Here is a 25,829-nt window from a genome sequence, read left to right as displayed (position 1 = left end):
GCACATGTTTTTCTTTTTTAACATCTAGAAACTTGTCCTAAGCAATAACATGCAGCTGCCGATGAAGTACATGCATGTAGATAGGATGTTATGGTCAAAGGCTGGAGGGGATCAAGTAGCACTGAGATGCAAAAACAAATAATAAAGTATAGTCTAATGAAAAAAAAAATACAACTGTTTATGATATACATTCCTCTAGCAAACTATTACAATATTTATTGATGGTTACATCTACAGTATGTTAAGTGGTTAAAGATACCATGGCAGGCACTAGGGAACCTTAGCATAGGACATGCTATGTCCGGTAACCTTTGATACACTGAACATGAACAGGTAGGTGGCCCATAGCACAAAAGCAACACCCCACATACTCAGAATAAGCACCTATTGTTAAAAGAATCACGGCAGCGAAGTGACTTTCAGAGGCAGAAAAGCACATATTTATATACAGGGTGTGGCAGTCAGCGGGTTAAGATAGTGCATCATACTCTGTCTGGAGTTCAGTTAATTCTGCATGTTCTCTGGATTTGTTTTCTTACAGCCAGCTGAGCTGTGCTGTCTTCTCATTCTGTCTCCTGTGAGAACTCACTTTTCTCACTAGAACATTTCTTGGCACTCATTCTTTATCTATATGAGAAGAAAATACAAGAGCATATTTAAGTTCAGGGTGTTTCAAGAGTGCAAACAGGACTCTTTGGTGGGAAGTACAAATGCTCAGGATGAATTAGATCTCATACAGAACAAAACGTTGTATAAAGGTCAACTGGTACTGGGAACCTCAAGTACAGGACGCAAGTAACTTCTCGGCATGTTGACATGTCCCATTCTCTTCTAGATTGCAACAATGAAGTTCTCCAATCTTTATTTCTGTATCTCTATTCAGGCTGTCCTGCTCCTTATACTTCTTTTCATTTTGCCCAGACCCATATGGGAGCACCTGTACCCCAAAAGGTAAGTCTGATATGTAGATACTGGGAGTTTAGTGAAGGACCTAATTTGATATTTTTTCACAGTTTGCAATTTGAAAGTATTATTTATTAATTACACAGGGGAAAAGTGACAATAATACGTGCAGAGTGCAGTAATGCAGCAATAAATCAGATTTCAATTTACTTTTGTGGAATTAGGACAAGTTGCAATCTTTTTGGTTGCTTTAAAGTCGGCTCTTTAAAAACATTACTGCTTTTTGCAAAGCCTATACTGTATTAGATAAACCATTTACTGTTATATATAAAATATGACTTCCATTAATTACATTTTCAGTATATGTAGTGCATTAAAGCGGTTGTAAACCCGCATCAAAATGTATTTATTTTTTTCTCCTGCAAGGCAAAAGTCATAATGAGCTAATATGCACCGCATATTAGCTCATTATGTAATACTTACCTTGGAACGAGGTGTGTAGAACTTACCTGGTTTCACGCCGAGCGAGAAATCATCTTGACTCGGCGTGTCTTCCGGGTATCGCCGCTCCAGCGCTGTGATTGGCTGGAGCGGTGATGACGTCACTCCCGCGCGTGCGCGCAGGAGATTTAAATTCGGCAAGGTCCGGCGGCCGCCGGTCCTTTAGCCAAGGATCCCCCCTGCGCATGCGCCGCTGCAATCAGCGGCGCATTGCGAGGGGAATATCTCCTAAACCGTGCAGGTTTAAGAGATATTCTTTATACCTACAGATAAGCCTTATTATAGGCTTACCTGTAGGTAAAAGTGAAAAAAGTGGGTTTACAACCACTTTAAATTTAGAGGCAAAAAATTAACTACTAAACTCTTTTAAAAAGATAAAATTCAGGAAGTTCATACTTTGAGTTATTATTGCATTGTTTACCTTGAAGTTACACTTTACACTCTGGTTTAAAAAAAAATGTATTAAAGTGTTTTTAACCACTTAACCCCCGGACCATATTGCTGGTCAAAGACCAGAGCACTTTTTGCGATTCGGCACTGCGTCGCTTTAACTGACAATTGCGCGGTCGTGCGACGTGGCTCCCAAACAAAATCGGCGTCCTTTTTTCCCCACAAATAGAGATTTCTTTTGGTGGTATTTGATCACCTCTGCGGTTTTTAGTTTTTGCGCTATAAACAAAAATAGAGCGACAATTTTGAAAAAAATTAATATTTTTTTACTTTTTGCTATAATAAATATCCCCCAAAAATTTCAGTTTAGGCCGATACGTATTCTTCTACATATTTTTCGTAAATAAAAAAAATCGCAATAAGTGTTTATTGATTGGTTTGCGCAAAAGTTATAGCGTTTACAATATAGGGGGTATTTTTATGGCATTTTTATTAATATTTTTTTTTTACTAGTGATGACGGCGATCAGCGATTTTTTTTCAGTACTGCGACAATATGGCGGACACTTCAGACACTTTTGACACATTTTTGGGACCATTGGCATTTTTATAGCGATCAGTGCTATAAAAATGCATTGGATTGCTATAAAAATGCCACTGGCAGTGAAGGGGTTAACACTAGGGGAAGGGGTTAAGTATGTTCCCCGGGTGTGTTCTAACTGTAGGGGGGGTGGACTGACTTGGGGAAATGACTGATCTTCTGTTCATACATTGTACGAACAGAAGATCAGCATTTCTCTCCCTGACAGGGAGCTCCCGGTCCTTTCTCTCCAACGAGCGATCGTTTCTGCACCCCTAGTAGCCTGCGCGAGAGCCGACGTATAGCTACGACGGCGGCTGGTCGGCAACTAGTTAAACGATCACCTTGTAATACAACCCATTCACTTTAAAATAGAAATTAAAGGCAAATCATTTGCGAATAGATGTAAAAAAAAACATTATAAATACCAATTCCCCCCCCTTTTTTTTTATAAGTGATAATTCCCTCAGTTCCCTATGTTATCACCTGCATAAAAGCTGGGGGGAGGAAAAACAGCAGTACACTGATCTTCCCAGTGAGAGGCTTTGCAGTGGGGGCGTGTCAGAAGTCTGATCATTGGAGAAGAGCACACAAAGTTCACTAGCTAGAGAACTGACCAGGCTGTGTTCTCATGCTTAGTGTGGTCAGTTTCTAATTGGAAAGCAGGGGGACTGGGATTTCACACAAAGAAAGCAATACAAAGAGAATAGGATATATTTTTTCATACAAGTACATGGTACAGCAGGCAGGCACATATCAGGAATAGGAAATGTTGGGGTAACAAACATCTTAAAGCAGAGTTCCACCCAAACGTGGAACTTCCGCTTAAACCACTCCTCGCCCCCTTACGTGCCACATTTGGCATGTAATTTTTTTTTGGGGGGGGGGGGGGTGGAGGCTTCAGTAGCAGTGGGACTTTCTGTCCCACTTCCTCCTTCCGCCCAGGGACCGCTTATTGCCTCATATTGCCTTTTGGTGGCCCCTCCCTGTAGGCGATCGCCTGGGACACGTGACATGTCCCAGGCGATCTCCTGTCCACTCAGGGAGTGCAGCACCGCTCACGCATGCACAGAGAGTGCCTGGCCGTGAAGCCGAAAGCTGTCATGGCCAGGTGCCCACAGTTAGAATGGAGGCGCGGGCGGAGAATGGGGGAGAGGAGTGATGCTCTGGGCGGCCGCATCGCTGGACAGTGGAACAGGTAAGTGTCTGTTTATTAAAAGCAAGCAGCTACACTTTTTGTAGCTGCTGACTTCTAATAAACATAAAAAAAGGTTGGAACTCCCCTTTAAGTATGTATTATCACAAATATGTACCTTCCATTGCTTATGGCTTCTTGAAAATCTCCAAATGCCTTTTTTTTTGCTGCTGTGATCTGACTTCCTGTAGCGAGTGGCTGTTTATTTTCCATTGTCCCACTGTATGTAGGAACATAGCCACCCTCTTTTGCTCGATCCCAAGATGGACTAGGGACTATGGGATTTGTAGTGCACATAGAGCGGTGCACTTGACCACAACTAACGTATGTAAACTACTTGTGGAAAACCACAGTAAAAATTATTTCATGGAAAATGCATTACTGGGCCAGTAATTGGTGGATGCATATGGATTATTTTTGGAGCATAAAGATCTTTAGTGTCACTTTAAAGGGAATCTCAAACCTTTTTTTAATTTGGAACGTGTTTTAGTAGGAAAGTGTTAAAACCTTGTTTAAGTGTACCATAGTCTATGTCCCCACTGGGGAGATTTTCCCTCTCTGCTTGTCCTTGGGACCACTGTAAATGGGACAGGAAGTAATGGCAATTTCAACACTTTGCAGCTGGCACAGGAACAGGAAGTGAGAATAAATCTAAGAAACATTGATTCAGCTACCAAAAAGGGTTGGGTTCATGGCTACGATAGGTTCAAGGTATAAATTCTGCATGTTCGCAGACCCACTGAACTAATGTGGTAATTCACTATAGTAGTCATATTGCACTGCTTGGCCTTTAAATTTAGGTCAGTTAGCTTGGAAGGGACAAGCCAAGCCCCTTATTATAAAAATGTGGATTCTCAGTAGTCATATCAACAATGAAGTTTAGATATGATAGGGAAAACATAGAGTGTTGCTGAAAAAATTGCATAGGGAGAGATAATTTTAGGGCTTGTAGACACTTGCAGGTCTCTTAAATTGGGTGTAAACCCTTATTGAAAGTCCTGTAGGTAGTAGAATGCTATATACTTTGAAAGAATTGGAAGGGGGGGGGGGGGGGGGGGAGCCTACTTTAAATGGTGACATCAGATGAAGATGGTTGGTAATGCATGTGGCAGGATGATACACAGGCAGGAGAATGTGGGAGATAGGGGCATAGAGTTGTTACCCCATAACACAATGTGACCAAACAAGGGCAAAAGCATTGCACAGAGCAGGTAAGTATAACATGTTTGTTAATATTTTTTTTTTTTAAATGAAGGTTTAATATCACTTGGAAATGGAGCAACCACAGCTTGGGTTTCTCTCCCGGCCTCTGGCAACTATTTATGGCTCCCCCATTCCACCGGTGTTTGACCTCATTGGCAGAATGCAGACGCTGATTGGCCACCAGCGTGCATGGTCAGAATCCACCTCCAGGGACACATCACCGACGCAACGCCCACCCACAAGGCAGCCCCAGAAACATGAACTGTCAATGTAAACAGCTGGGAAGGCAGAGAGAGTACCCCCAATCAGGAGCCCCACTGCACCCCCAGGAAACAACCAGAGACAACCCCGATCCCAACGAGGCAAGAGGCCCAGATAAGTGCAAAAAATGGCCTGCTAATTGGCCGACCACTCTTGCCCAGGGACGCTCCAGGAACAAATCGGGGTACTGAGGCCCCTGTGCACCCGGAGGGAGGATCCTAATTCTTAAGAGCCCGTACGGACACCCCCTTATCCATAATTGGGGAAACATAGCTAGAAAACTGATAGGATCATGGAAAACAGAAAAAAAAATATGTATATGTAAAAAGTAACTAAAAAAGGTGAAGAAATCAGTACCATCACACTTGGTACCAGCTATTACCATACAGTAAAGTTGAAAACAACATACAGTAGTAGCATCCATTTACAAAGACAAAGGATACAAAAACAAAATAAATACAAAAAAACAAACACAATTGTATTAAGAATAAGCAGAAATTCAACATTATTTCATACTGTTTACAAAAATCACTAAAGCTTAAAGAATCATAAGTCCTGAATGGCAGGTATCATTCAGCATATAAATTCATCTAGTCTCATGTTGAAGCATTTTATCCACAACATAGCCACATTCATGAGGCAGTATATGCTCCAAAGCATAAAATATAATTGCTGATGTATCAAAATGATGGTACAAGCCTATGTGCCTACTAATCAATGCCTCCATTATTCCTTTGACACAAGGGACACATGGTTCCTGATACATTTAAAAAAAAAAGTTTTTGGTCTTCCCTATATAAAATGCATTGCAAACATGCATTCTTAAAAAAAAAAGACAGTAATGGTCTGACAACTGATATGATATTTCGGTATCCATTGGGAACCATTAGGAAGAGTGACTGATGGACCTCTAGGAATGAAAGAACAAAACAAAAACAAGGAAAGGTACCTACACGAGTTTGTGTCTATTTTTGAGAGGGAGTGTTGTCACTTTCATCAAATGATCTCACAAGAACTTCTGTAAGTTATCTCTTGGTATAGGCGTGCGCACAGGGTGTGCCAGGTGTGCCCAGGCACACCCTAATCACCCTGTGCTGCACATATTCCCTCTTCTGCTTGGCTGCAGAGAAAGGGACTCAGGAATCTCTGTCCTCAGCCCCTTTCCCTGTCTCAAAAGTGAGATATCAGGGGTTTGTTTAGGCCCCTAATATCTCACCAAAGCCCCCCAATGGTGCTCCTAAAAAAAATGGTGCTCCTAAAAAATTGTAAAAGAAAATAATAAAAAACGATGTAAAAAATATATTGTAAAACATAATAAAAAAATTAAATTGTAAAATGTAATAATAAAAAAATAATAAAAAGAAACTACTGACAACAGTCCCTGCCCACTGACACCATCAACTGTTCTACTGACGCTGTCCATAGCCCTATATATATATATTTATATATATCTATATATACAGAGATCTATATATATATATATGCATGTGTGTTTGAGTTTTGGGGTGCACACCCTAATGTAACACCTATGTTTCTTGGTATGGTTTAATGTTTTTAGAGATAGTGGCATCCACTTTCAATCAATACCAGTGCTCCTTATAAATCTTCCACAATTGTTTATGTTGACTAGAGAATCCTTTTTAATATTCTAGTAGTTTGGGTAGGTGGTTTAGACTTTGGGCAATCAGGGATGACCTTTCTAACATTTTCACTTTATTATAAGCCTTCTTAAGGGTCTTTCTTGAGTACCCTCTTTCCAACAAGCGTGACTGCAATGCATCAACTTGACTTTAGAAGTCACATTTATTACTATAGTTTTGAGGAATCCTTAAAAACTGGCTGTATGGAATGCTAGATTATAAAGACTGTGTAAACTTGCTGCATGGAGTATCGTATTTCCAGGATAAGTTATCGGTGAATGTCTTTGTTTTAATGTCACATCCAAATACTATTGACAAGAAGGAGGATATCCCCTGACTGGACTTTAACCACATAAGAACCGCTGCATGACTATATACGTCGACAGAATGGCACGGCTGGGCACATGGACGTATATATACATCCTCTTGAAGAGCCTAGCCGTGGGTCCGTGACTGTGCACGCGAGACCCGCGGACCCGATCGCCACAGGTGTCCTGCGATCGGGTCACAGGGGCTGAAGAATGGGTGGAGAGGTGAGTGTGTGGGGCGTGACCGGATGTAGGAGCGTGTGGATGAGTGAGTGAGTGACTATGTGAGCGTGGGTCTCTCTCTGCTCTCTCTCCCCGTTCCTTTGCCTTTCTTACGATTTTGTAACCCAGAGTGATGCAAAAACACTAAGAGAAGTGATGCCTCTTCCCTCTCCACGGTATTGCTAGCAAACACCCTAAGGTTCGAAGCTAGGCTGTATCAGGGCTTTGTGCTCTGTGTTTGCCGCGTGCTGGTGCCAGTTGCTGCAGTTTTTTTTTTTTTTTTTCGCTCCCTTTTTTTTTTTTTTTTTTTGCTTGGCTGCGCTGCTTCTACTCACCCGATGTGCAGGTGCGCACTAATTGGACTCACTGTGGCGGTGTAACGACAGCGGGACTCGGGTGGCGGTGCCGGAGAAGGCATCGGACGGCTACACGGCTGACTGGAGCGGGGAAGCAAGCCGCAGAACACGGAGCTACGCGAAATATCGCGAGACCTCGAGTGGCCGCGAGATCTTGGGCTACCAGCCGCTCGCCGAGCTCTAGCGTGTAGCAGCGCTTTGGACAGAGCTGGGAACAGTGGGGGGCCCTGTACATTAACTGGCCACTGACTTTCGCCCCCAAGAAGAGCGGCAGCAAGGGAGCCCTGACTAAAGTGTCTTGCTGTTAACTGTTTTATGACACCGTATGTCGCCTTGGAAAACCCTGTAATCTATACCCCCTGCCTATAACTTGCACTCAACCTGCATTAAATTCTATCTGCTGGGCTTCTAGTTTATGGTACTCTGCAAAAATCTGCAAGCGATACCCCTCACCTATAATCTGCTGTAGATCTGCTGTAGATCCTACAAGTCTTTCTGAGCCTTATTTGCTGGCTGTGTAGCATGGGGCTGTCACCAATAAAACTATAGCACATTACAACACTTTGCCTGCTACAACCTCCCCGATTTAAGAGTTATATAGGGGCGCAGTTTAATTCTTGACCTTCCTGACCCTTGGTGGTGCCCCTGGAGGATCCTGTTAATTACGGCTGTATTCGCGGCTGTATAGCATCATATAATATCATATATTATATACTACTGCATCACGGCTGTACTATAGCTTTATTATATCTTCCCCGTCACTTGTGGTCTACTTGCCAATTGCTACATCAGGAGGCTTATTATGCCCAACGCTCCCAAATTGCAGGAAGGAATGTCGTCCACAAGATCTGAAAAAAAAAAAAAACAGGAATCTGCTGCAAAGCAGGAACGATACGCACATCCTTCATCCAATTCACCGGCTAAAGGCCAACCACCTACAGCCACAGCTCAACTCAAGCCACAGATGGGACTACCACTTGACAGGAGGAGCCAGGGTCAAGCAGCAGCCAAATCAACTACCGCCACCTCTACATCAAGCGCCAAAAATGTGAGTACTCAAGGGTCAGGGGGAGAGGTACTTGGGACTGTAAACACACCAATAACTGTTACAACTTCTGTTGAATCAGACCCACCCACAGCTGGCACGATAACTGAAGGGGAACCCACACTAAGAGAGGTACTTTGTGCAGTAAACTCATGCAAGGACTATATGGTCAACTTTGACACTCAGTTAATGAGTCTAAAGGAAGAATTGTTATCCATGAGTCAGGAGCTACATAGGACTGTTGCAAGAACGAATGCTCTGGAAGAAAGGTTGAGTGCAGTTGAAGATATGTTGTTTCCATTAAAGGGGGAACTCAAAGGGCTGCAGGAGTTAACAGACCTCCAAGCGCTCAAGCTAGATGCGATGGAAAACAGACTGCGGAGAAATAATGTGAGAGTGGTAGGCCTTCCGGAGCAATGTGAAGGCTCAAATCCTACCATTTTTATGGAGAATTGGTGTAGAGAGATCTTTGGCTCTGATAGTTTCTCACCCTTTTTCTCTATAGAAAGGGCCCACAGAGTCCCCTTTAAAATACTCCAGCAAGGGAAGTACCCAAGGCCTATGCTACTAAAGCTGCTCAATTACACCGATAAGATGACCATGCTGCAAAAAGCTAGAGAGATGGGGGACATTACATACAATGGAGTAAGAGTCTCAATATACCCCGATTTTTCACCAGACTTACAGAAACGGAGAGCTGAGTTTATACCAATCAAAAAATCCCTTCAGAAGTACAGAATTACATATGCTCTTCTGTACCCGGCTCGTCTCAGAGTAGTAGCTTTGGGTAGGACTATCTTTTTTAATGACCCAATGGAAGTCTCCAATTGGCTAGAGGCAAATAAATCAGCTCTATAGCTTCCCAGTAACAGGAAAAGAATCCCCCTTTTTTTTTTTTTTTTTTTTTTTAAGGGGGACTGGGACACTATTCCGGACACCACTGACTGTCCAGATAGGGGGAAGGAAAAAGAGAAGAAAACCGGCCTGATAAATCTACGTTCAAAGGTTCAAACAAGGCTTTCTTAAAGAAACAAAGAAAAAAGACATTGTATCGGAGCTTAGTCCAATAGAGGGCGATAGCTATGGATGGTTTAATAAAACACGAGAGGACTGGATGACCTATTGTTTTTGAGGCCTCTACTGTTCCTCCCTTAGTATGTTATGATTTTTGGGGGAGGAGTTTTTCTTTTTTTTTTTTTTTCCTTTTTTCCCCCCTGTCCACTTTAGCACTTTAGCACTTTGCACCTTAGCGATACTAGCGATTTTTGGTGACACCAAAGATGGGGTCCCGTGTTTCTTTTTTTTCTTTTTTTCCCAACATACTCATTTTCACATGTTTTTTCTGGGTAGACAGGGTGTATACATTTATGAAGCTCGGTAATAGGGCCCTAAGGATAAAATCATTATTAAGAGATTAACTAAAAAGGAGTGAGGTAACTATTTTGGTATTAAGTATATTTGAATACTCCACCTTATTTTTATGGAGACGGGGTAGGGAGGGATTATGGGAGAGGGGGGGGGGGTATTTATTTACTTATCTATTTTTTTTTTTTTTTTTTTTTTTTTTTTTTTGGGGGGGAATTATTTGATAGATAAACAGAAATATTCACCTTAAAACCCCACCGGGGTACTTCTACTAACACAAAAGAAATAACCAGCACTTTTCTGATAAGCCTCACAGATGTCGACACGTTGAATTAATGTTTGTTCGGGTCTTTTTTTTTTTTTTTTTTTTTTTTATGAATATTCATGTATTATGTACATTGACCCCGGGTGGTATTCTAGGGGACTTAGTATAGATGAGTGGTATCACACTATCAAGGGGGAGGGGGAGGGGTTTGGTCACTTTTTTTTTTTTTTTTTTTTTTCCTCCCCTTTTTGGGGTTTGGTGGCTGTTCTGATCTGGCTTTATAAGGGGGAGAGAGAGGGAGGGAGGGTCGCGTGTTTGCGTGTTTGTAGGATGTGTATGAGGGAGAGTAGAGAGGTCATTATACAAGCCCCCAAGGGGTGCCCAGTAGGGCGGGGTAGGAAGGGGGTGGGTGGGAGGAGAGGGTGGGTATGGGAGGTGTTAAAGGGAGGGGTTAGGGAGCGTATATTACTCAAATTAAGAGCAGTGATGGCGGAAACGGGGGAGGCGAGTGAGGGGAGGCTAGGGGGTTTTCGGACCCAGCTAGTAAAAGGAGTGCTGGCCAAATCCCTGTACTGCTGGACTAGAGTGGTGTATCCTACTATTATGTTAGTCTGTCTAGATGCAGGATAGATTACTGTCCATCACTTCCTGGAACGTTCGAGGTATGGGAGACCCAATTAAGCGAACATCAGTCATGTCACTCCTGGAGGAGGGTATGCCGGGACTCTTATGCCTACAAGAGACACACTTGACTAAGGACACTGTCCCACTACTGAACAGTCGTAAATTTCAGGCTCAGTTCCACTCAGTGCATTCCTCCTATTCAAGGGGGGTGAGCATATTGGTGGGGAGGGGGGTGACGTTTGCCTGCACTGAGTCCCAGTTAGATGATCAAGGCCGATACATATTTCTCTTTTGCCTAATTGAGAATAGCCCATACGTTTTGGCCAATATGTATATCCCCCCACCATTTAAACTAGATGTTCTAAACAAACTCCTCGAATTCACACTCGATAAACCAGGGGTTCCAGTGATAGCCATAGGGGACTATAATGAGGTGTTAGATGGAAGCCTGGATAGATTTCCTCCGGGAAAAAGATCTGGTGAGGGGCGATTAGCTCGATTCCTGGAGGAAATAGGAATGAGAGATATATGGAGAACTCACTTTCCGCAAGATCGCCAGTACTCATGCTATTCTAGCTCCCATCATACGCTTTCCAGAATAGACCTGGCAGTGGGTAGTGATGATGCAATGTCCTTGGTGAAGAAAATTTACTATGGCCCCAGAGGGGTTTCGGACCATTCCCCTCTGGTGCTAATAATAAAGATTGGAGTTAAAGTCTCCCGTAGCGAGTGGAGATTTAATCCAGGTTGGCTGGAGCTGATTGGTGACCCAGAGATCCTGATGTCTAGACTAAAAGAATTCGTATATATTAACACAGGATCTGCTCCAACGGGAATAGTGTGGGACTCTCTGAAAGCTTTTTTGCGCGGCTTACTAATTCAGCAGGTAGCCAGGGTGAAAAGGGAAGGGAGAGAGCAGGAGGGCAAGTTGGCCCGTGAAACCACTCAAGCTGAAGTAAGGTTTATTGAGCAACCCACCCCAGCCATGCGGGAAACATGGTTGACAAAACAGCTAGAATATAAAACAGCTACTTTGAGGTGTGCGGAGAACAAGCGGACTCTACAAAGACAGTGCCAGTTTGGAGAGGGAGAGAAGGTAGGGCGGATGCTATCCCTTCTAAGTAGGACTAACTCCCCTCCGTCAAATATTCCAGCAATAAAGACAATAGGGGGAGAAATATCCATGGATGGCCAGGTGATCTTACAAACATTTTGTGAATATTACAAAGAATTGTACAAATCTAAAGGGGGGGCTGAGAGTGGAGCTATGGAATCATTTTTTCAGGAAATAATAGTCCCTACCCTGCTAGACGAGGACAGACAGGCCTTGGATGCACCAATCACGTTAAACGAAATTCAGCAAGCCGTAACTTCAATGTCAAACCAGAAATCCCCTGGCCCGGATGGACTACCTATCGAGGTGTATAAGAAATTTGGCGAGATTTTGCTACCAGAGTTGTTGAAGGCTCTGGAGGGGGCTGAGAGTGGAGGCACTCTTCCCCATTCAATGCTGGAAGCAACCATCATAGTGATTCACAAAGAGGGGAAAGAAAAATTGCTCCCCTCATCTTATCGCCCAATTTCTTTGTTACCCACCGATGTTAAGATCTTAGCCAAAATTTTAGCAACTCGCTTAAATAGATGCATTAGTAAACTTATTCACCCAGATCAGTCAGGGTTTATACCAGACAGGGCAACAACTATTAATATAAGAAGAACTTTTTTAAATATAGAAATACCAACTGATAATGAGAGGCCCAGAGCAGTGTTATCTCTTGATGCCGCTAAGGCATTTGATAGCCTTGAATGGAGATATTTATGGGAAGTATTAGAGAAATTCGGCTTCGGGCCTTGCTTTGTCAGATGGATTAAATTACTATATAGCGAGCCAAAAGCTAAAATTAAAATTAATAATGAGACATCGGAATTTTTTCAATTGGAGCGAGGGACGAGACAGGGGTGTCCTCTGTCCCCCCTTCTGTTCACCCTCGCCATGGAACCACTTGCAATAATGGCCAGGGCGAGGTCGGACATAATGGGGTTCAGAAGACACCAAGGGGAAGACAAGATTGCATTATTTGCAGATGACATCTTGTTCTTTCTGGGGGATGTTGAAACCACTCTAGACAAAGTGATACAACTGGTAAATGACTTCGGTCACTTCTCAGGTTTGACAATTAACTGGGAAAAATCTGCTCTTTTACCACTGGATCCAGTTGATCTCCAGCTCCTGCCAAGTGCTTCCCAATTAAGCGTGGTCACAAAATTTAAATACCTAGGCATTTGGATAGCGAAAGATATTACCTTATACGCCAGTTTAAATCTTGATCCACTGTTACTAAAGTGGAAAAATAAATGCGATATTTGGAAAAGACTTTCCCTGTCTGTAGCAGGACGATGCAACTTAATCAAAATGATATGGCAACCGCAATTAATATACCTGCTCCATAACGCACCTTTATGGCTGGGATATAAATGGTTCAAGAAAATAGAATCACTATTTAGAGAACTCATATGGAGGGGAGGCCAAGCCAGGATAAGTTTGCAAACACTCCAGCTGCCAGTAAAAGAAGGGGGTATGGCGGTTCCACACCCAAAGTTATATTTTATTGCGTCACAACTGCAACATTTGGTAGGGTGTGGAACCTTTGAGGGAGACGGCTTTATTAGCCGCTTGATGTTAACGGGTAATCCCCATAAATTGTTGGTGGAAGCCCTAGAGGCAGATTACTTTCCCCATAAATTTCCAACTATAAAATTGGCTATTAAAGTATGGCACACAATAAAGACCTTACTGGGATATAGTGGTCAAACAGAATTCTCCCCCCTATGGAATAACAATAATTTACAAGAATTAACAAGCATAGAAGAATCGAGAGAATGGAAGAGTCAAGGTATAACTCGCTTAAAGCATCTGTTTGAGGGTAATACCCTAAAATCATTCTCAGATTTAACAAGAGAATTTAATATTCCCAACAAAACATTTTACAAATACCTGCAGGTCCGCCATGCTATTCAAGTACAATTCAGTTCTAAAACAATGGTATGGACCCAGATTCCCGTCCTTCTCAAAGTAATCAGGGCAAGTACGGCCAAGGGCTTAATAACAGTAACATATAACAGCTTGAGTGCTAGTGCGATAAGCAGAGCGGGCCCGGCCAAGAGTAAAGAAGCATGGGAAAGAGACCTGGGAACAATACCATCTGAACAGTGGGAGAGAATTTTGCATCAATGCGCCGTTGTTTCAATCGCCCCAGCGCAAAGATTGTCCCATTTGTTTTTACTGCATAGGGTATATCATACTCCGCATAAAATGTTTAAACTGGGGTGGAGACAGAATAACGAATGCCCGAGATGCAAAGATAAAGGGGACCTAATTCACATGGTCTGGAAGTGCCCCAAACTCTATGATTATTGGGTAGAAATAATAGAGAGGATAAACAAGGTATTTGGAACATCCCTCAATCCAGTGGCCAGGACTTGCCTACTGGGGTGTATAGAAGATATAAGGGCACCTCAGGGCAGTTTGGAAGCTATATTGAGGTGCCTTTTCCAGGCACGAAAAACGATAGCCCAAAAATGGCAGGCGCAGACGCCCCCGTCGGTAGATAACTGGTTAGCGACTATGAATCTAACAATTTCAAATGAGAGAGTATATTTTACTAGACAGGGAAACTATGGGAAATTCACTAGCATATGGGGGCCGTGGCAGAGGGCGGTGTGGAACATATGAGGATGGCACTTGAGGAAGGGACTCCAGGGTAGCGTGCCCCCCCCCCCTTTCCCACCCCCCCCCTCCTCCCTCTCCCGTTGGAAGTGGCTGTCACCTATTGTGGTGGGAGTATGGCTGATGGGTGCTCTAATGGGGATTGGCGATATAGGGCATGTAATCACAAGTATAGTCACAAGAGAAAAGGGTAGAGGACGGACTCCCCCTCTCTTCTGTGCTCGTCTGTCCGCTTAGTGGATTAACAAATGGGGTAATACGCTCCCTTAGGTAGTTGGGGGGAGGGTGGGGGGAGGGGGGGGTGATTGGATACAGGGTTACAAGACTTAGAAGATATCAGGTACATCTGATTATACAGGCTAAGAATATGTTTAGCACTGATTATAGTATGTTGTCTTCTGTTTCTTTTTTCTGGTTGTATAATGCTAGATGGTTACCTGTTAAAATAATTGTCTGATGTATAAGTAATCTTAAAATCAAATAAAAAGAAATTAAGTTAAAAAAAAAAAAGAAATTGCCCGACATGTTTCGCTACAAGCTTCATCAGGAGCATATAAACAGGGAAGGCTACAAGGGATAAACAGAAAACAACATCATCAATATTTATATGGATAATTGGCGTGTCGATAGTGTTAAACTGACAAGCAATAAGAAGATTTAAACGATAAATGATAAACAATCATGAAAATTGAAAGGGGACAAAAACAATTGAATAATGTCAAATATTCATGAATAATACAGAGACCACAAAAACCATAATAGATAAAAATGATCATGAGCAGACTTACCACGCAAAGATTAAAGATCATCAAAAGGTCATATAGTAGAACTTAAAACTACGCATGCAAAGCCATAGTTTGAAGCCAAATTGAACCTGTAGACATAGAGCCACACTGGAACCATAAAAAAAAAAAAAAAAAAAGGAGAGGTGAGTGTAAACAAACCTTCCCCCGTTCTTCTCTGTGGCAGTGATCGTCTGTTCCCTGATATAGGGAAAGACGATCACTGACGTCACACGTCCAACCCCGCCCCACTACAGTAAGAAACACACATGAGGTCACACTTAACACCTACAGCGCCCCCTAGTGGTTAACCCATTCACTGCCATTGTCATTTTCACAGTATCAGTGCATTTTTATAGCACTTTTCGCTGTGAAAATGACAATGGTCCTAAAAATGTGTCAAAAGTGTCCTATGTGTCTGCCATAATGTTGCAGTCACGAAAAAAATCGATGATCACTGCCATTAGTAGTAAAAAAAATGTCATAAAACTATCCCCTATTTTGTAAACGCTATAAAATTTTGCGGGAAGGTCAATTGTAAAAGGTGCTTTAGATTAAATACTAATATATAGATAAATTATATCTCGGATGGATGGCGCCAACAAGTAGTAAATACTAAGCAGACAGGCAAATACACCAGGACAGAACTATTGCTCGTCACAAGATTCAAGGGACAAAAACACATCAGTGCATACAATCTCAAAATATACATGTAATATACATAATTTACAACAAGTCAAGATTATAATTGACGGACAGAAAGACCTCTTAATAAATTGAGTAGTTAGTCATATCTAAATAGAGCGACCTAATATACATTTAAAAATGTTTTATTCCTACACTATTGCCTAGTGTGAATCAACTGTCCCATCACTTTGAGTAGAGTTGATTGTGTTTAGAATAAATTGTTTTCCAGATGTGGGAAATAAAGGGACGGTATATATGGTCCAAGGGATAAAACTCATTGAAATTGTTTCTGTCACTCCAAAATGTGACATTCAATGCAGGTTATTATTTTTCCATCCCTCAAGAAGAAAAACCTTCCAAGAATGGTTTGAAGCATATAGCCTCGTTCAGGCCAGGTGAAGTGGCCTTCAAGGTGTGTATCCACCACAGCTCCGATTGGAGGAGGGTCTTATTCCAATCCCCGCCTCTGGGGCTGGGGTTGACAGGATCAAGAATAAGGAATTTGATGTTAGGGAACTTTCCCTCATGCACCGTTTGTGTGTGACAGCCTAAGGGCAGATCAGGATTAATCGTTTGCATGCTTCTAATGTGTCTATAGGCACGTTTCCAAAACTCAAGCTTTGTCTTGCCTATATAGAAGCAGCTACAATTGCAACAAAGCATGTAAACAACGCTGAACGTTTTGTAATTCGCAAAAAGTTTAGGTCAGAATGTTTGGTACTTATAGGTGCCGCAACTATAAGTACCTTTGTATTTACAGGGGTCTGAGCGAAGTTCGCCCTTGTACTCACTCATGATAAGTTTGTCCTTGATAGATTTTACTCTTTTTAAAAGAGGGGACGTTCAGGGACAAATTGTCCCAGCATAGAGTCAGATGATAACAAATGCCAATATTTTTTAACAATATTGTTTACTCTGTTTTTGTTGATTACTATTGATTGATTGTGATAATGCGAATTGGATTGATATCATTCTTAGATTTTTGAGAAAACAAGAGTTCACTAACCAGTGATAAGACCCGTTGATAATGATAAATAATGTCCTTCGCGCTACTTGGAGAAATGAGTGAATATCTCAAATAAACAAAGTGAAAATGCAGCAAAAACTAACCGTGTTTACAATACACCTAATAAAGATAAAATTAATAATGGTTCTCGCGCATAATCTATACACGCATAGATACTATTGAATTGAAGTGAATGAAACAATAACAGTGATGTGTAATAATCAAGTCGTGTGTAACACCAAAAAATAGTCCATATATAGAAAAGCAGGTAAACTGCTGAAAAAACGAAAAAATATGTGTAAATGGAAAATAAACATCCGTTGATCTGTAAGCCCAAAACAATGAATAAGTGGTCTGATCCCCAGCGTGTCTGGTCTCTCAGAACTCTCACCTCATATATAAATATACAGATACAGCAACAAGGAAATCCATAAAGAGCTTCACCTCCATACATCCAACGGTATTCACACTTTATACACTTCCACTGGTATCTTTCAGAATTCCTGCAGACTTCATATATATTGCTGCGGCTTACTCCAAAAAATTCCTCAAATAGTCCCTATAAGGGCTCCAATAAGGGGACCGGGGGAGAGAGAAGACAGGGAAAGACCTCCAATGGTGTAGTATCAAAAACAAGGGGACGTTTATTCGAATGTAAATGCTCTTACATCAACATAAAGAACGGGTGCAAAGTAAAACCTTGAACAGCGGCGTTCTCTGTGCCTTCTTATGTCACTCCAGGTATATAAAGAAAAAAGGGGGATGGTGGCGCTGCAAGAAATGGGCTGGATCACCGACTGATAATCCAAAATCCTGTATACAAACAGGTGTAGGGTAGTCTGGAATGAAGGGTAGGTCCAATTGAATGAATCCCCCTTATCTATGCCCCCTATGGGCTATATGAAACCTACAGACTGCCCATTTATAATGCCAATAGGATTATGCCACATGAACGGCAGTTTAAAAGGAGATATATGTATCACTGTGGATAGGCGTGTCACAGGTGTGAGGTCCAATTCACTATGAAGTGTAGGTATCACTAATTCAGTGAAGAGAATATAAATAAAATTTAAAAAAATAATATTTAAAAATAAGGACTCTGTGCAGGCTGCCTGGTTTATAGTGCTGTGGGTGTCAGCAAATCAGTAAATAGGCCTATGTTATAGGCTCTAGTAGTGGTATGTGCAATTAGATTGGAAAGGCAAAAAGACAAACATAAATCAAATCAGAAAAGATTCCCAGCCTGGTGTAATCCACAAAACTGGACTAACCCTTGCAGGCTTAATATAAAGCAGTGTGACTGTGAAAATACTTATGAAGTATCAAGGCCAGTGAAGGACTTGGTCCTGTGCAAAAACCAATATATAGGTGCAAAAAAAGGTGATTTTGCCAAAAATCCAAAAAATAATAATATGACTATCAATAGGATCCAAACTTGAAACACAAGTCCAGAAATAGTGATCTGGAAACAACAGTATATGCTATAACATTGTTTTAAAAACCACTGTGTCTAGTCCAATTAAATAAAGTGATTCCAAAGTGACTCAGGTTGATTGGTGACTGTTAGGTGCAAATCTGCTATATTCAGTTATTCGTGACTGCGGTGCTCCCCCTCATAGGTTCCCACTCACCAGAAGTCGTCACCCCCCAGGGGGCAAAAAGGGGATAGTGGTGGTACCTTGCCGGTGGTTGTTGCACGATCTCCTATATGGAGTCCACAGCGATCTCCTATGGTCCCTGGGTGTAGAGTTTCCTGAGGTCTGTGTCCAGTACCAGCGATAGTATCGCTCAGAGGGGTAGAAAAAAGGAAAAAATCCACATAGTGTAGTAGTTTGAAGTTTTTGAAAGTATCCAGAAAACTGTTTTATTATAAAAATGGGTTAGATCCAACAATCTGCTATGGGTCCCTGGACAGTGGGTGCCCTTCGCAGAAATTTGCAAATCAGTTTAAAACCAATAAAAAATAAATAAAAACAACGAAAAAAATATATGAGAGGCAAAATATACTGCCCGTACGGTTGGCTGCCTGTGTCTCGCTTGGCTGTGCGTTCAAAAACTGCCGCCGTCGCCGTGTGATATCCTCCTTCGGCGTGTAGCTGAGGGCTGGCAGTGAACAGCTGAGAGAGTTGGCGTGCTGCCAGATGCCGTGCAGACGTACGTACGTACGTACGGGCTTGCTAGTAGGTCAACTGACGCGTTTCGTCATGTGACTTTTTCAAAGGTGATGCAAGCCCTATCCGTACTGCATCAAGCCCCCGGATTGGGTGGAGGAAAAAAACTTTAATGGGTGTAACTAATCCAGAGTGGGGACAGCCCTCCTCCTAATTTTTAACCCCTGGAAGTCTCAAATGTAGGGGACTAGATGCTATATGCTGCCGCTATATTAACATACAGAGAAAAACTTTATTAGCAAATAAGTGATCCGCAAACACATTACATAAAAATACATAAAAGTAAAAGGAATGCAGCCCGAGAAAATATCATGAATCGTCTCTACAGATAAAAGTAAATTATGACCAAAAATTTTTTATGAAAAATACTAATGAGAAAGATCCTATCAGTTCTATTGGGACAAGTTCCTAATGCTGTATAGAAATGTCCCTAAAATCAATCATGTGAGGAGGCGCTAGTAGGTTTATGTAAACCTGTACGACTTTACTAAGGAATAGACAATACTGGTCAGTTCCTCAAACAGATGATCATATATGTCCACAGAGAGTGTATCTCTATTTGCATGTCATGTATACCCAAGATGCCAGTCATGGAAACCGAGGAGTGAAATGTCTAAAAATATCTATAGGGCATGTGCTACTTGATATGCAATAGATCTGAAAAATCAAGAGATAACTTTAATGATGGATGCCCGTGTGAAGGGGGCAGAGGTTATTTAGTAATGATAGACCCCTAACCATATTAAGAGGGATGACGAGGTGGTCCTTTTAATAGAAAAAAGGGGAGGAATCTTTATGAAAACTATTCCCTATATATATTATTTTATATATACTATTTTTTCTTGATTCTCCTTGGGCTCCATCAATATAGAGGATCAAGAAAAAATAGTATATATAAAATAATATATATAGGGAATAGTTTTCATAAAGATACCTAGGAGAGGAGAATAGCATTAAGGGATGCAGATATTTGGTGGAGGTACTCATGGTGAAGCCTCTACCATTAACAAGGTATTAAACCTTACCTAGGTGAGGGGAAGTGGTTCTCTTAATGACAGACATAATGAAAACTAAAAATAAAAATAAAAGCCAAAAATATCTGTTATGCTGTCTGGGAGAGGATAGTCAAATGCTGAAATAATACATTATATTATGTTGAAGGGTCCCATGTACCTTTTGGTCTCTATAGACCATATTAAGAGAGAGGATCAACATGGCTGTTACTGGGTGTCCTTAGAAATAATTTTTTGTTGTTATACTTCCTAGGAGGGGTAGTCAACATCACATATCACGTATTAAAAAAGTCCCATTTACATATTGGGCTCTATGAGCCTTGATAGAGGTGAGAACTGACGATACTATTGCTGGTTAACCTAGTGAAAAAGGTTGGGGTCACTCATCAAAGTAAATCAGAAAAAATATATATAATAATATTAGTGTCCCAATTGGGTGTACGGGCCTTTGAGACCCGTCTGACAGAACCAAGGGCATACACTTTCTAAACCAATGTGTAGGGTGAAGGTAGTTTTCCAATCATATTCATGCATAGGTCTTACACTAAAATGGTTGGAAGTTTTGAATGAAAACGGTGTTATTACAGAAATATGGCTCACATTGCCTGATCACATCTGTTAATTACAGGTGCACGTCTGTCCACAGCCAATTCCTACACGTTACGACACTGTCACGTGTCTTCATCTGGGAAACCTGATTGGTAGTGGTGTTTGGCTTTATATATACAGGAAGCGGAAATTAGTTTGCGGCCATTTTGTTGTAGTCCGCCGCATATCTAATAGCAAAGCCATTTTGTTGGTCATCATACATAACCAGTATATGGCGGCCATTAACCTGAAGTTTGGTCAGCAAGAGCTGCTGATAATAGTGGACAAATCTAGTAGTGTAAGTCTATGACCGTGACTCTAATGTGTATGAAGACTGCAACCCTGCGGTAACTAATTGGGCATATTCAGGTACAGTTTGAGTGTATCTCCTATATAGAGAACACATAGAACACATAAACTAAAATAAATAACTGAATAGTGTAATAAAGACTGCTACCATACGGTCGCTAATAGGCATAGTCAGGTACAGAAAAAGTGTGTACCTCCTATATATGAAAAAACGCATACGCTGACATAACCTAAAATAAATAGATGTTGATAAGTTGAATAATAACTCAACTCATCAGCATCAAAAAAGTGAAAACATGCGTAATATTAAAATCATCTAAACTCCTTAATAGATGAATGAACATTGAGAAGAGGAAGATTATTAAATAAATCTATAAAATGATTCAAATAATTAAAAAAGTAAAAACAATACTTAAAAACCTGTGGTGATCGCACATCTGGATTGTCGTAAGACATAATCAGCTGTAGAACCAGTACATGAAATCTACATCACTCATAAGTACACTAAATGAAACATATGTATCATAAATTGCTAAGGAAACAATTGAGATCGAACTCAACGTTCATTCCCCCTGGTACAAGTGTTCTCATAGTGTGTATCCATCTAGACTCTTTTTGGCTAATGGTTCTAACTTTGTGACTGCCTCTCCATGATTTGTTGTACTTTTCGATTCCCAAAAACTGTAGATGGGTCGGATCCCAATTGTGCACACGATCGAAATGTCTAGATACTATTAGCCGGATTCAGAAAGGACTTACGCCGAGTATCTTCTGATACGCCGCGTAAGTCCACGGATGCGCCGTCGTATCTATGAGCCTTATTCAGCAAACAAGATACGCCTGAATTTTGGCTTCATACGACCGACGTAAGTCTCCTACGCCGTCGTATCTTGGGCGCATATTTACGCTGGCCGCAAGGGGCGCTTCCATTGATTTACAAGTAGAATATGTAAATGACCTAGATACGCCGATTCACAAACGTACTTACGCCCGTCGCAGTAGTCTACGCCGTTTAGGTAAGGCGTACGTCCGGCGTAAAGTTATTCCACATAAAGCAGGGATAAGTCATGTTAGGGTATGGACCAGGGAACAGCCGTCGTATTTTAAGTCGTTTACGTAAGTCGTTCGTGAATGGGGCTCGCCGTAGGTTACATTCACGTCGTAGGCATTGAGCCGTCGTATCTTAGGGAGTATATGCAACGTGATTCTGAGCATGCGCGCGCATGCGCCGTTCGTTCGGCCCTTCATTTACATGGGGTCATGTAAATGTATCACGCCCACTACCTTCCTACTTTGAATTAGGCAGGCTTACACCGGCCAATTTACATTACGCCGGCGCAAGTTTGGGAGCGAGTGCTTTGTGAATACTGCACTTGCCTCTCAGAGTTACGTCTCATATGCGCTACGCCGGCACAAAGATGTGCCGATCTACGTGAATCCGGCTAATTGTGTTTAGGAAAGCCCTTAATAATATTCTGGACATGCTCTTTAATCCTAACCTTGAGGGCCCTTTTAGTTATTCCTACATACTGTAGGTTACAGCTACATTGAAGTACATATACAACCCCTTCTGTATGGCAGACAATAAAATCCCTGATCTCATGGGATTCTCCCGTGTTTGTAGCCACAAATTCCGTTCTTTTTTTCTGAAATCTGTGTGATTGTCGAAAGAAACCCTTCCCAGTGAAGAACAAGAAACTCGCCTTCGGGGGTGGCTCCACCACTGCTTTTACCATCAGATCTCTTATACGAGATCCGTAGTATTTCTGGGAGAATTTTCCGTAAATCCTTGTAATTTCTAAGGATGTGCCAATGCTGTTTGATGACCTTGGCCACATCCTTATATTGAGAGTTATAGTCTAGAATTAGACAGGGTGCTTCTTGTTGATAGGTAGTGATTTCTTCTTTATTCTGTAGCATCGTAGTCCTGACCATTCTACTGACATGTTCTATTTGGTTCTTTATCCATGATCCATCATACCCTTTTTCTTTAAACCTCGATCCAATTATTTCAGCTTGGGATCTAAAGTCTTTTTCTCTTGTGCAATTCCTTTTCATTCTAACCAGTTGTCCCCTCGGAATGTTGAGCAACATTGGCGGCTGGTGCTCAAATTTTATTTTACAAACAAAAAAAAAAATTGCAGCCTCACTGTGCCCATCAAATGCAGCCACTGTGCCATCAATTGTCACCACTGTGCCATGCCATCAAATTGTCACCACTGTGCCATGCCATCAAATGCAGCCACTGTGCCATCAATTGTCACCACTGTGCCATGCCATCAAACGCAGCCACTGTGGCATCAATTGTCACCACTGTGCCATGCCATCAAACGCATCCACTGTGGCATCAATTGTCACCACTGTGCCATGCCACTGTGCCATCAATTGTCACCACTGTGCCATGCCATCAAATGCAGCCACTGTGCCATCAATTGTCACCACTGTGCCATGCCATCAAACGCAGCCACTGTGGCATCAATTGTCACCACTGTGCCAAGCCATCAAACGCAGCCACTGTGCCATGCCATCAAATGCAGCCACTGTGGCATCAATTGTCACCACTGTGCCATGCCGTAAAACGCAGCCACTGTGCCATCAATTGTCACCACTGTGCCATGCCATCAAATGCAGCCACTGTGCCATCAATTGTCACCACTGTGCCATGCCATCAAACGCAGCCACTGTGGCATCAATTGTCACCACTGTGCCATGCCATCAAACGCAGCCACTGTGCCATTAATTATCCCCACTGTGCCATGCCATCAAATGCAGTCACTATGCCATCAATTCGCTGGCTTTGATAGGCACTTCCGCACAGCCAACCAGCTGCCGTTATTCAGATAGCCGGCGCCCAATGTCCGGCTATCTGAATAGACCAGGCAGCTGGCAACAATAACATACATTCATGCAATGCAATACATGAATGTATGTTTTTTGCGAGAGGGGGTGGCGCTGCAGCGCCCTCTAGAGACGGCCGCCATCACGGCAGTTAGTAAAAAGTAAAAAACAACATTTTAAGCAAAATAAAAATTCTTACTATTGGTATCTACACTTTTAAAATATGTCTTAGTGACCACCTTATTTCCCTACAGGAAATCAACAGCTTTCTCGTCTATTTTCCAAACCAGACGGATGTTTTTATCATTATTGTTCAATGTTTGTAAAAAAAATAATTCTAGGGCATCTCTACTACCATTCCAAACGATGATCAAGTCATCGATGTACCTCTTATATAGGGTAAGTTCTGCAGGAGTATCTTTGTATACAGATGATTCCTCCCATTGTACCATAAAGGCATTAGCAACACTGGGAGCGAACTTAGCCCCACTAGCTATTCCAATAGCCTGTTTGAAGTAGGATTGATTGTACCAAAAATAGTTGTACTTTAAACAAGAATCTAAACATTTAATTAAATACTTCCTCTGTTTGCATACTAAATTGCTGTGATTTCTTACCAACCACTTGGCAGCGAAGCAGGCATCATGATGTTTCACAATTGTGTAAAGTGATGTAACATCTGCTGTTGCGGAGTTCTTCCTTCAAGTACTGGAACGTGTCTAAAAGTTGCAGAATATGTTTTGTGTCTTTCAAAAAGGCTTGTGTTTTTTGGACAGCCTGTTGTATAAAATAATCGATATACTGCCCCATCCTGGAGGTCAGGGAATCAATCCCGTTAACTACCGGGTGGGTTTTCTTTCGATTTATGTATTTTAGGAATTGTATATACCAGTCCTGATCAAAAGTTTAAGACCACTTGAAAAATGGCAAAAAATCATATTTTACATTGTTGGATCTTAACAAGGTTCCAAGTAGAGCTTCAACATGCAACAAGAAGAAATGAGAGTGTGACAAAACATTTTATGAGCATTCAATGTAATGAAAATGACGAATAGACTGAAACAGGCTGTTTTTCAGCTGATCAAAAGTTTAGGACCACCACCTCCAAAAAAAAAAACGAAACCCCCCCAAAACAGAAATCCAACTTCCAAACATGAACTCAGTAATAAGTAGCTCTGCCGTTATTGTTGATCACTTCAAAATTTTGTTTCGGCATGCTTAATGCAAGCGTTTCCATGAGGTGAGTGGGAACATTTCTCCAAGTGGTGAAGACAGCCGCACGAAGGCCATCTACTGTCTGGAACTGTTGTCCATTTTTGTAAACTTCCCTTGCCATCCATCCCCAAAGGTTCTCAATTGAATTTAGATCAGGGGAACCCACAGGATGGGCCAAAAGAGTGATGTTATTCTCCTGGAAGAAGTCCCTTGTCCTGCGGGCATTGTGTACTGCAGCGTTTTCCTGTTGAAAAACCCAGTCGTTACCACACAGACGAGGGCCCTCAGTCATGAGGAATGCTCTCTGCCACATCTGGACATAGCCAGCAGCCGTTTGACGCCCCTGCACTTCCTGAAGCTCCATTGTTCCACTGAAGGAAAAAGCACCCCAGACCATTATGGCGCCCCTCCACTGTGGCGCGTAGAAAACATCCCAGGTGGGATCTGCTTGTCATGCCAGTAACGTTGGAAACCATCAGGACCATCAAGGTTACATTTTTTCTCATCAGAGAATAAAACTTTCTTCCACCTTTGAATGTCCCATGTTTGGCGCTCTCTTGCAAAGTCCAAACGAGCAGTTCTGTGGCATTCAAGGAGACAAGGTTTTTGAAGACTTTTTTTGTTTTTGAAGCCCTT

The 25,829-nt window shown here is 41.9% G+C and overlaps 1 protein-coding gene across 1 annotated transcript in view; it reads left to right on the top strand.

Moving 5' to 3' along the window:
• Window positions 1-519: 519 nt before the first annotated feature.
• Window positions 520-25,829, top strand: part of ST6GALNAC1 (ST6 N-acetylgalactosaminide alpha-2,6-sialyltransferase 1) — a 219,199-nt gene continuing 193,889 nt past the window's right edge. Inside the window, exon 1 of the mRNA XM_040330101.1 lies at window positions 520-951. Coding sequence (XP_040186035.1) covers window positions 845-951 — 107 coding nt within the window. The 5' untranslated portion in view covers window positions 520-844. The remainder of the gene's footprint in view (window positions 952-25,829) is intronic.

Source organism: Rana temporaria, chromosome 12 (assembly GCF_905171775.1).
Source record: "Rana temporaria chromosome 12, aRanTem1.1, whole genome shotgun sequence".
In the NCBI taxonomy this organism is placed as follows: Eukaryota; Metazoa; Chordata; class Amphibia; order Anura; family Ranidae; genus Rana; species Rana temporaria.
Note: the sequence above shows the minus strand (reverse complement) of the source record. Positions and strands in the feature narration are given on the sequence as shown.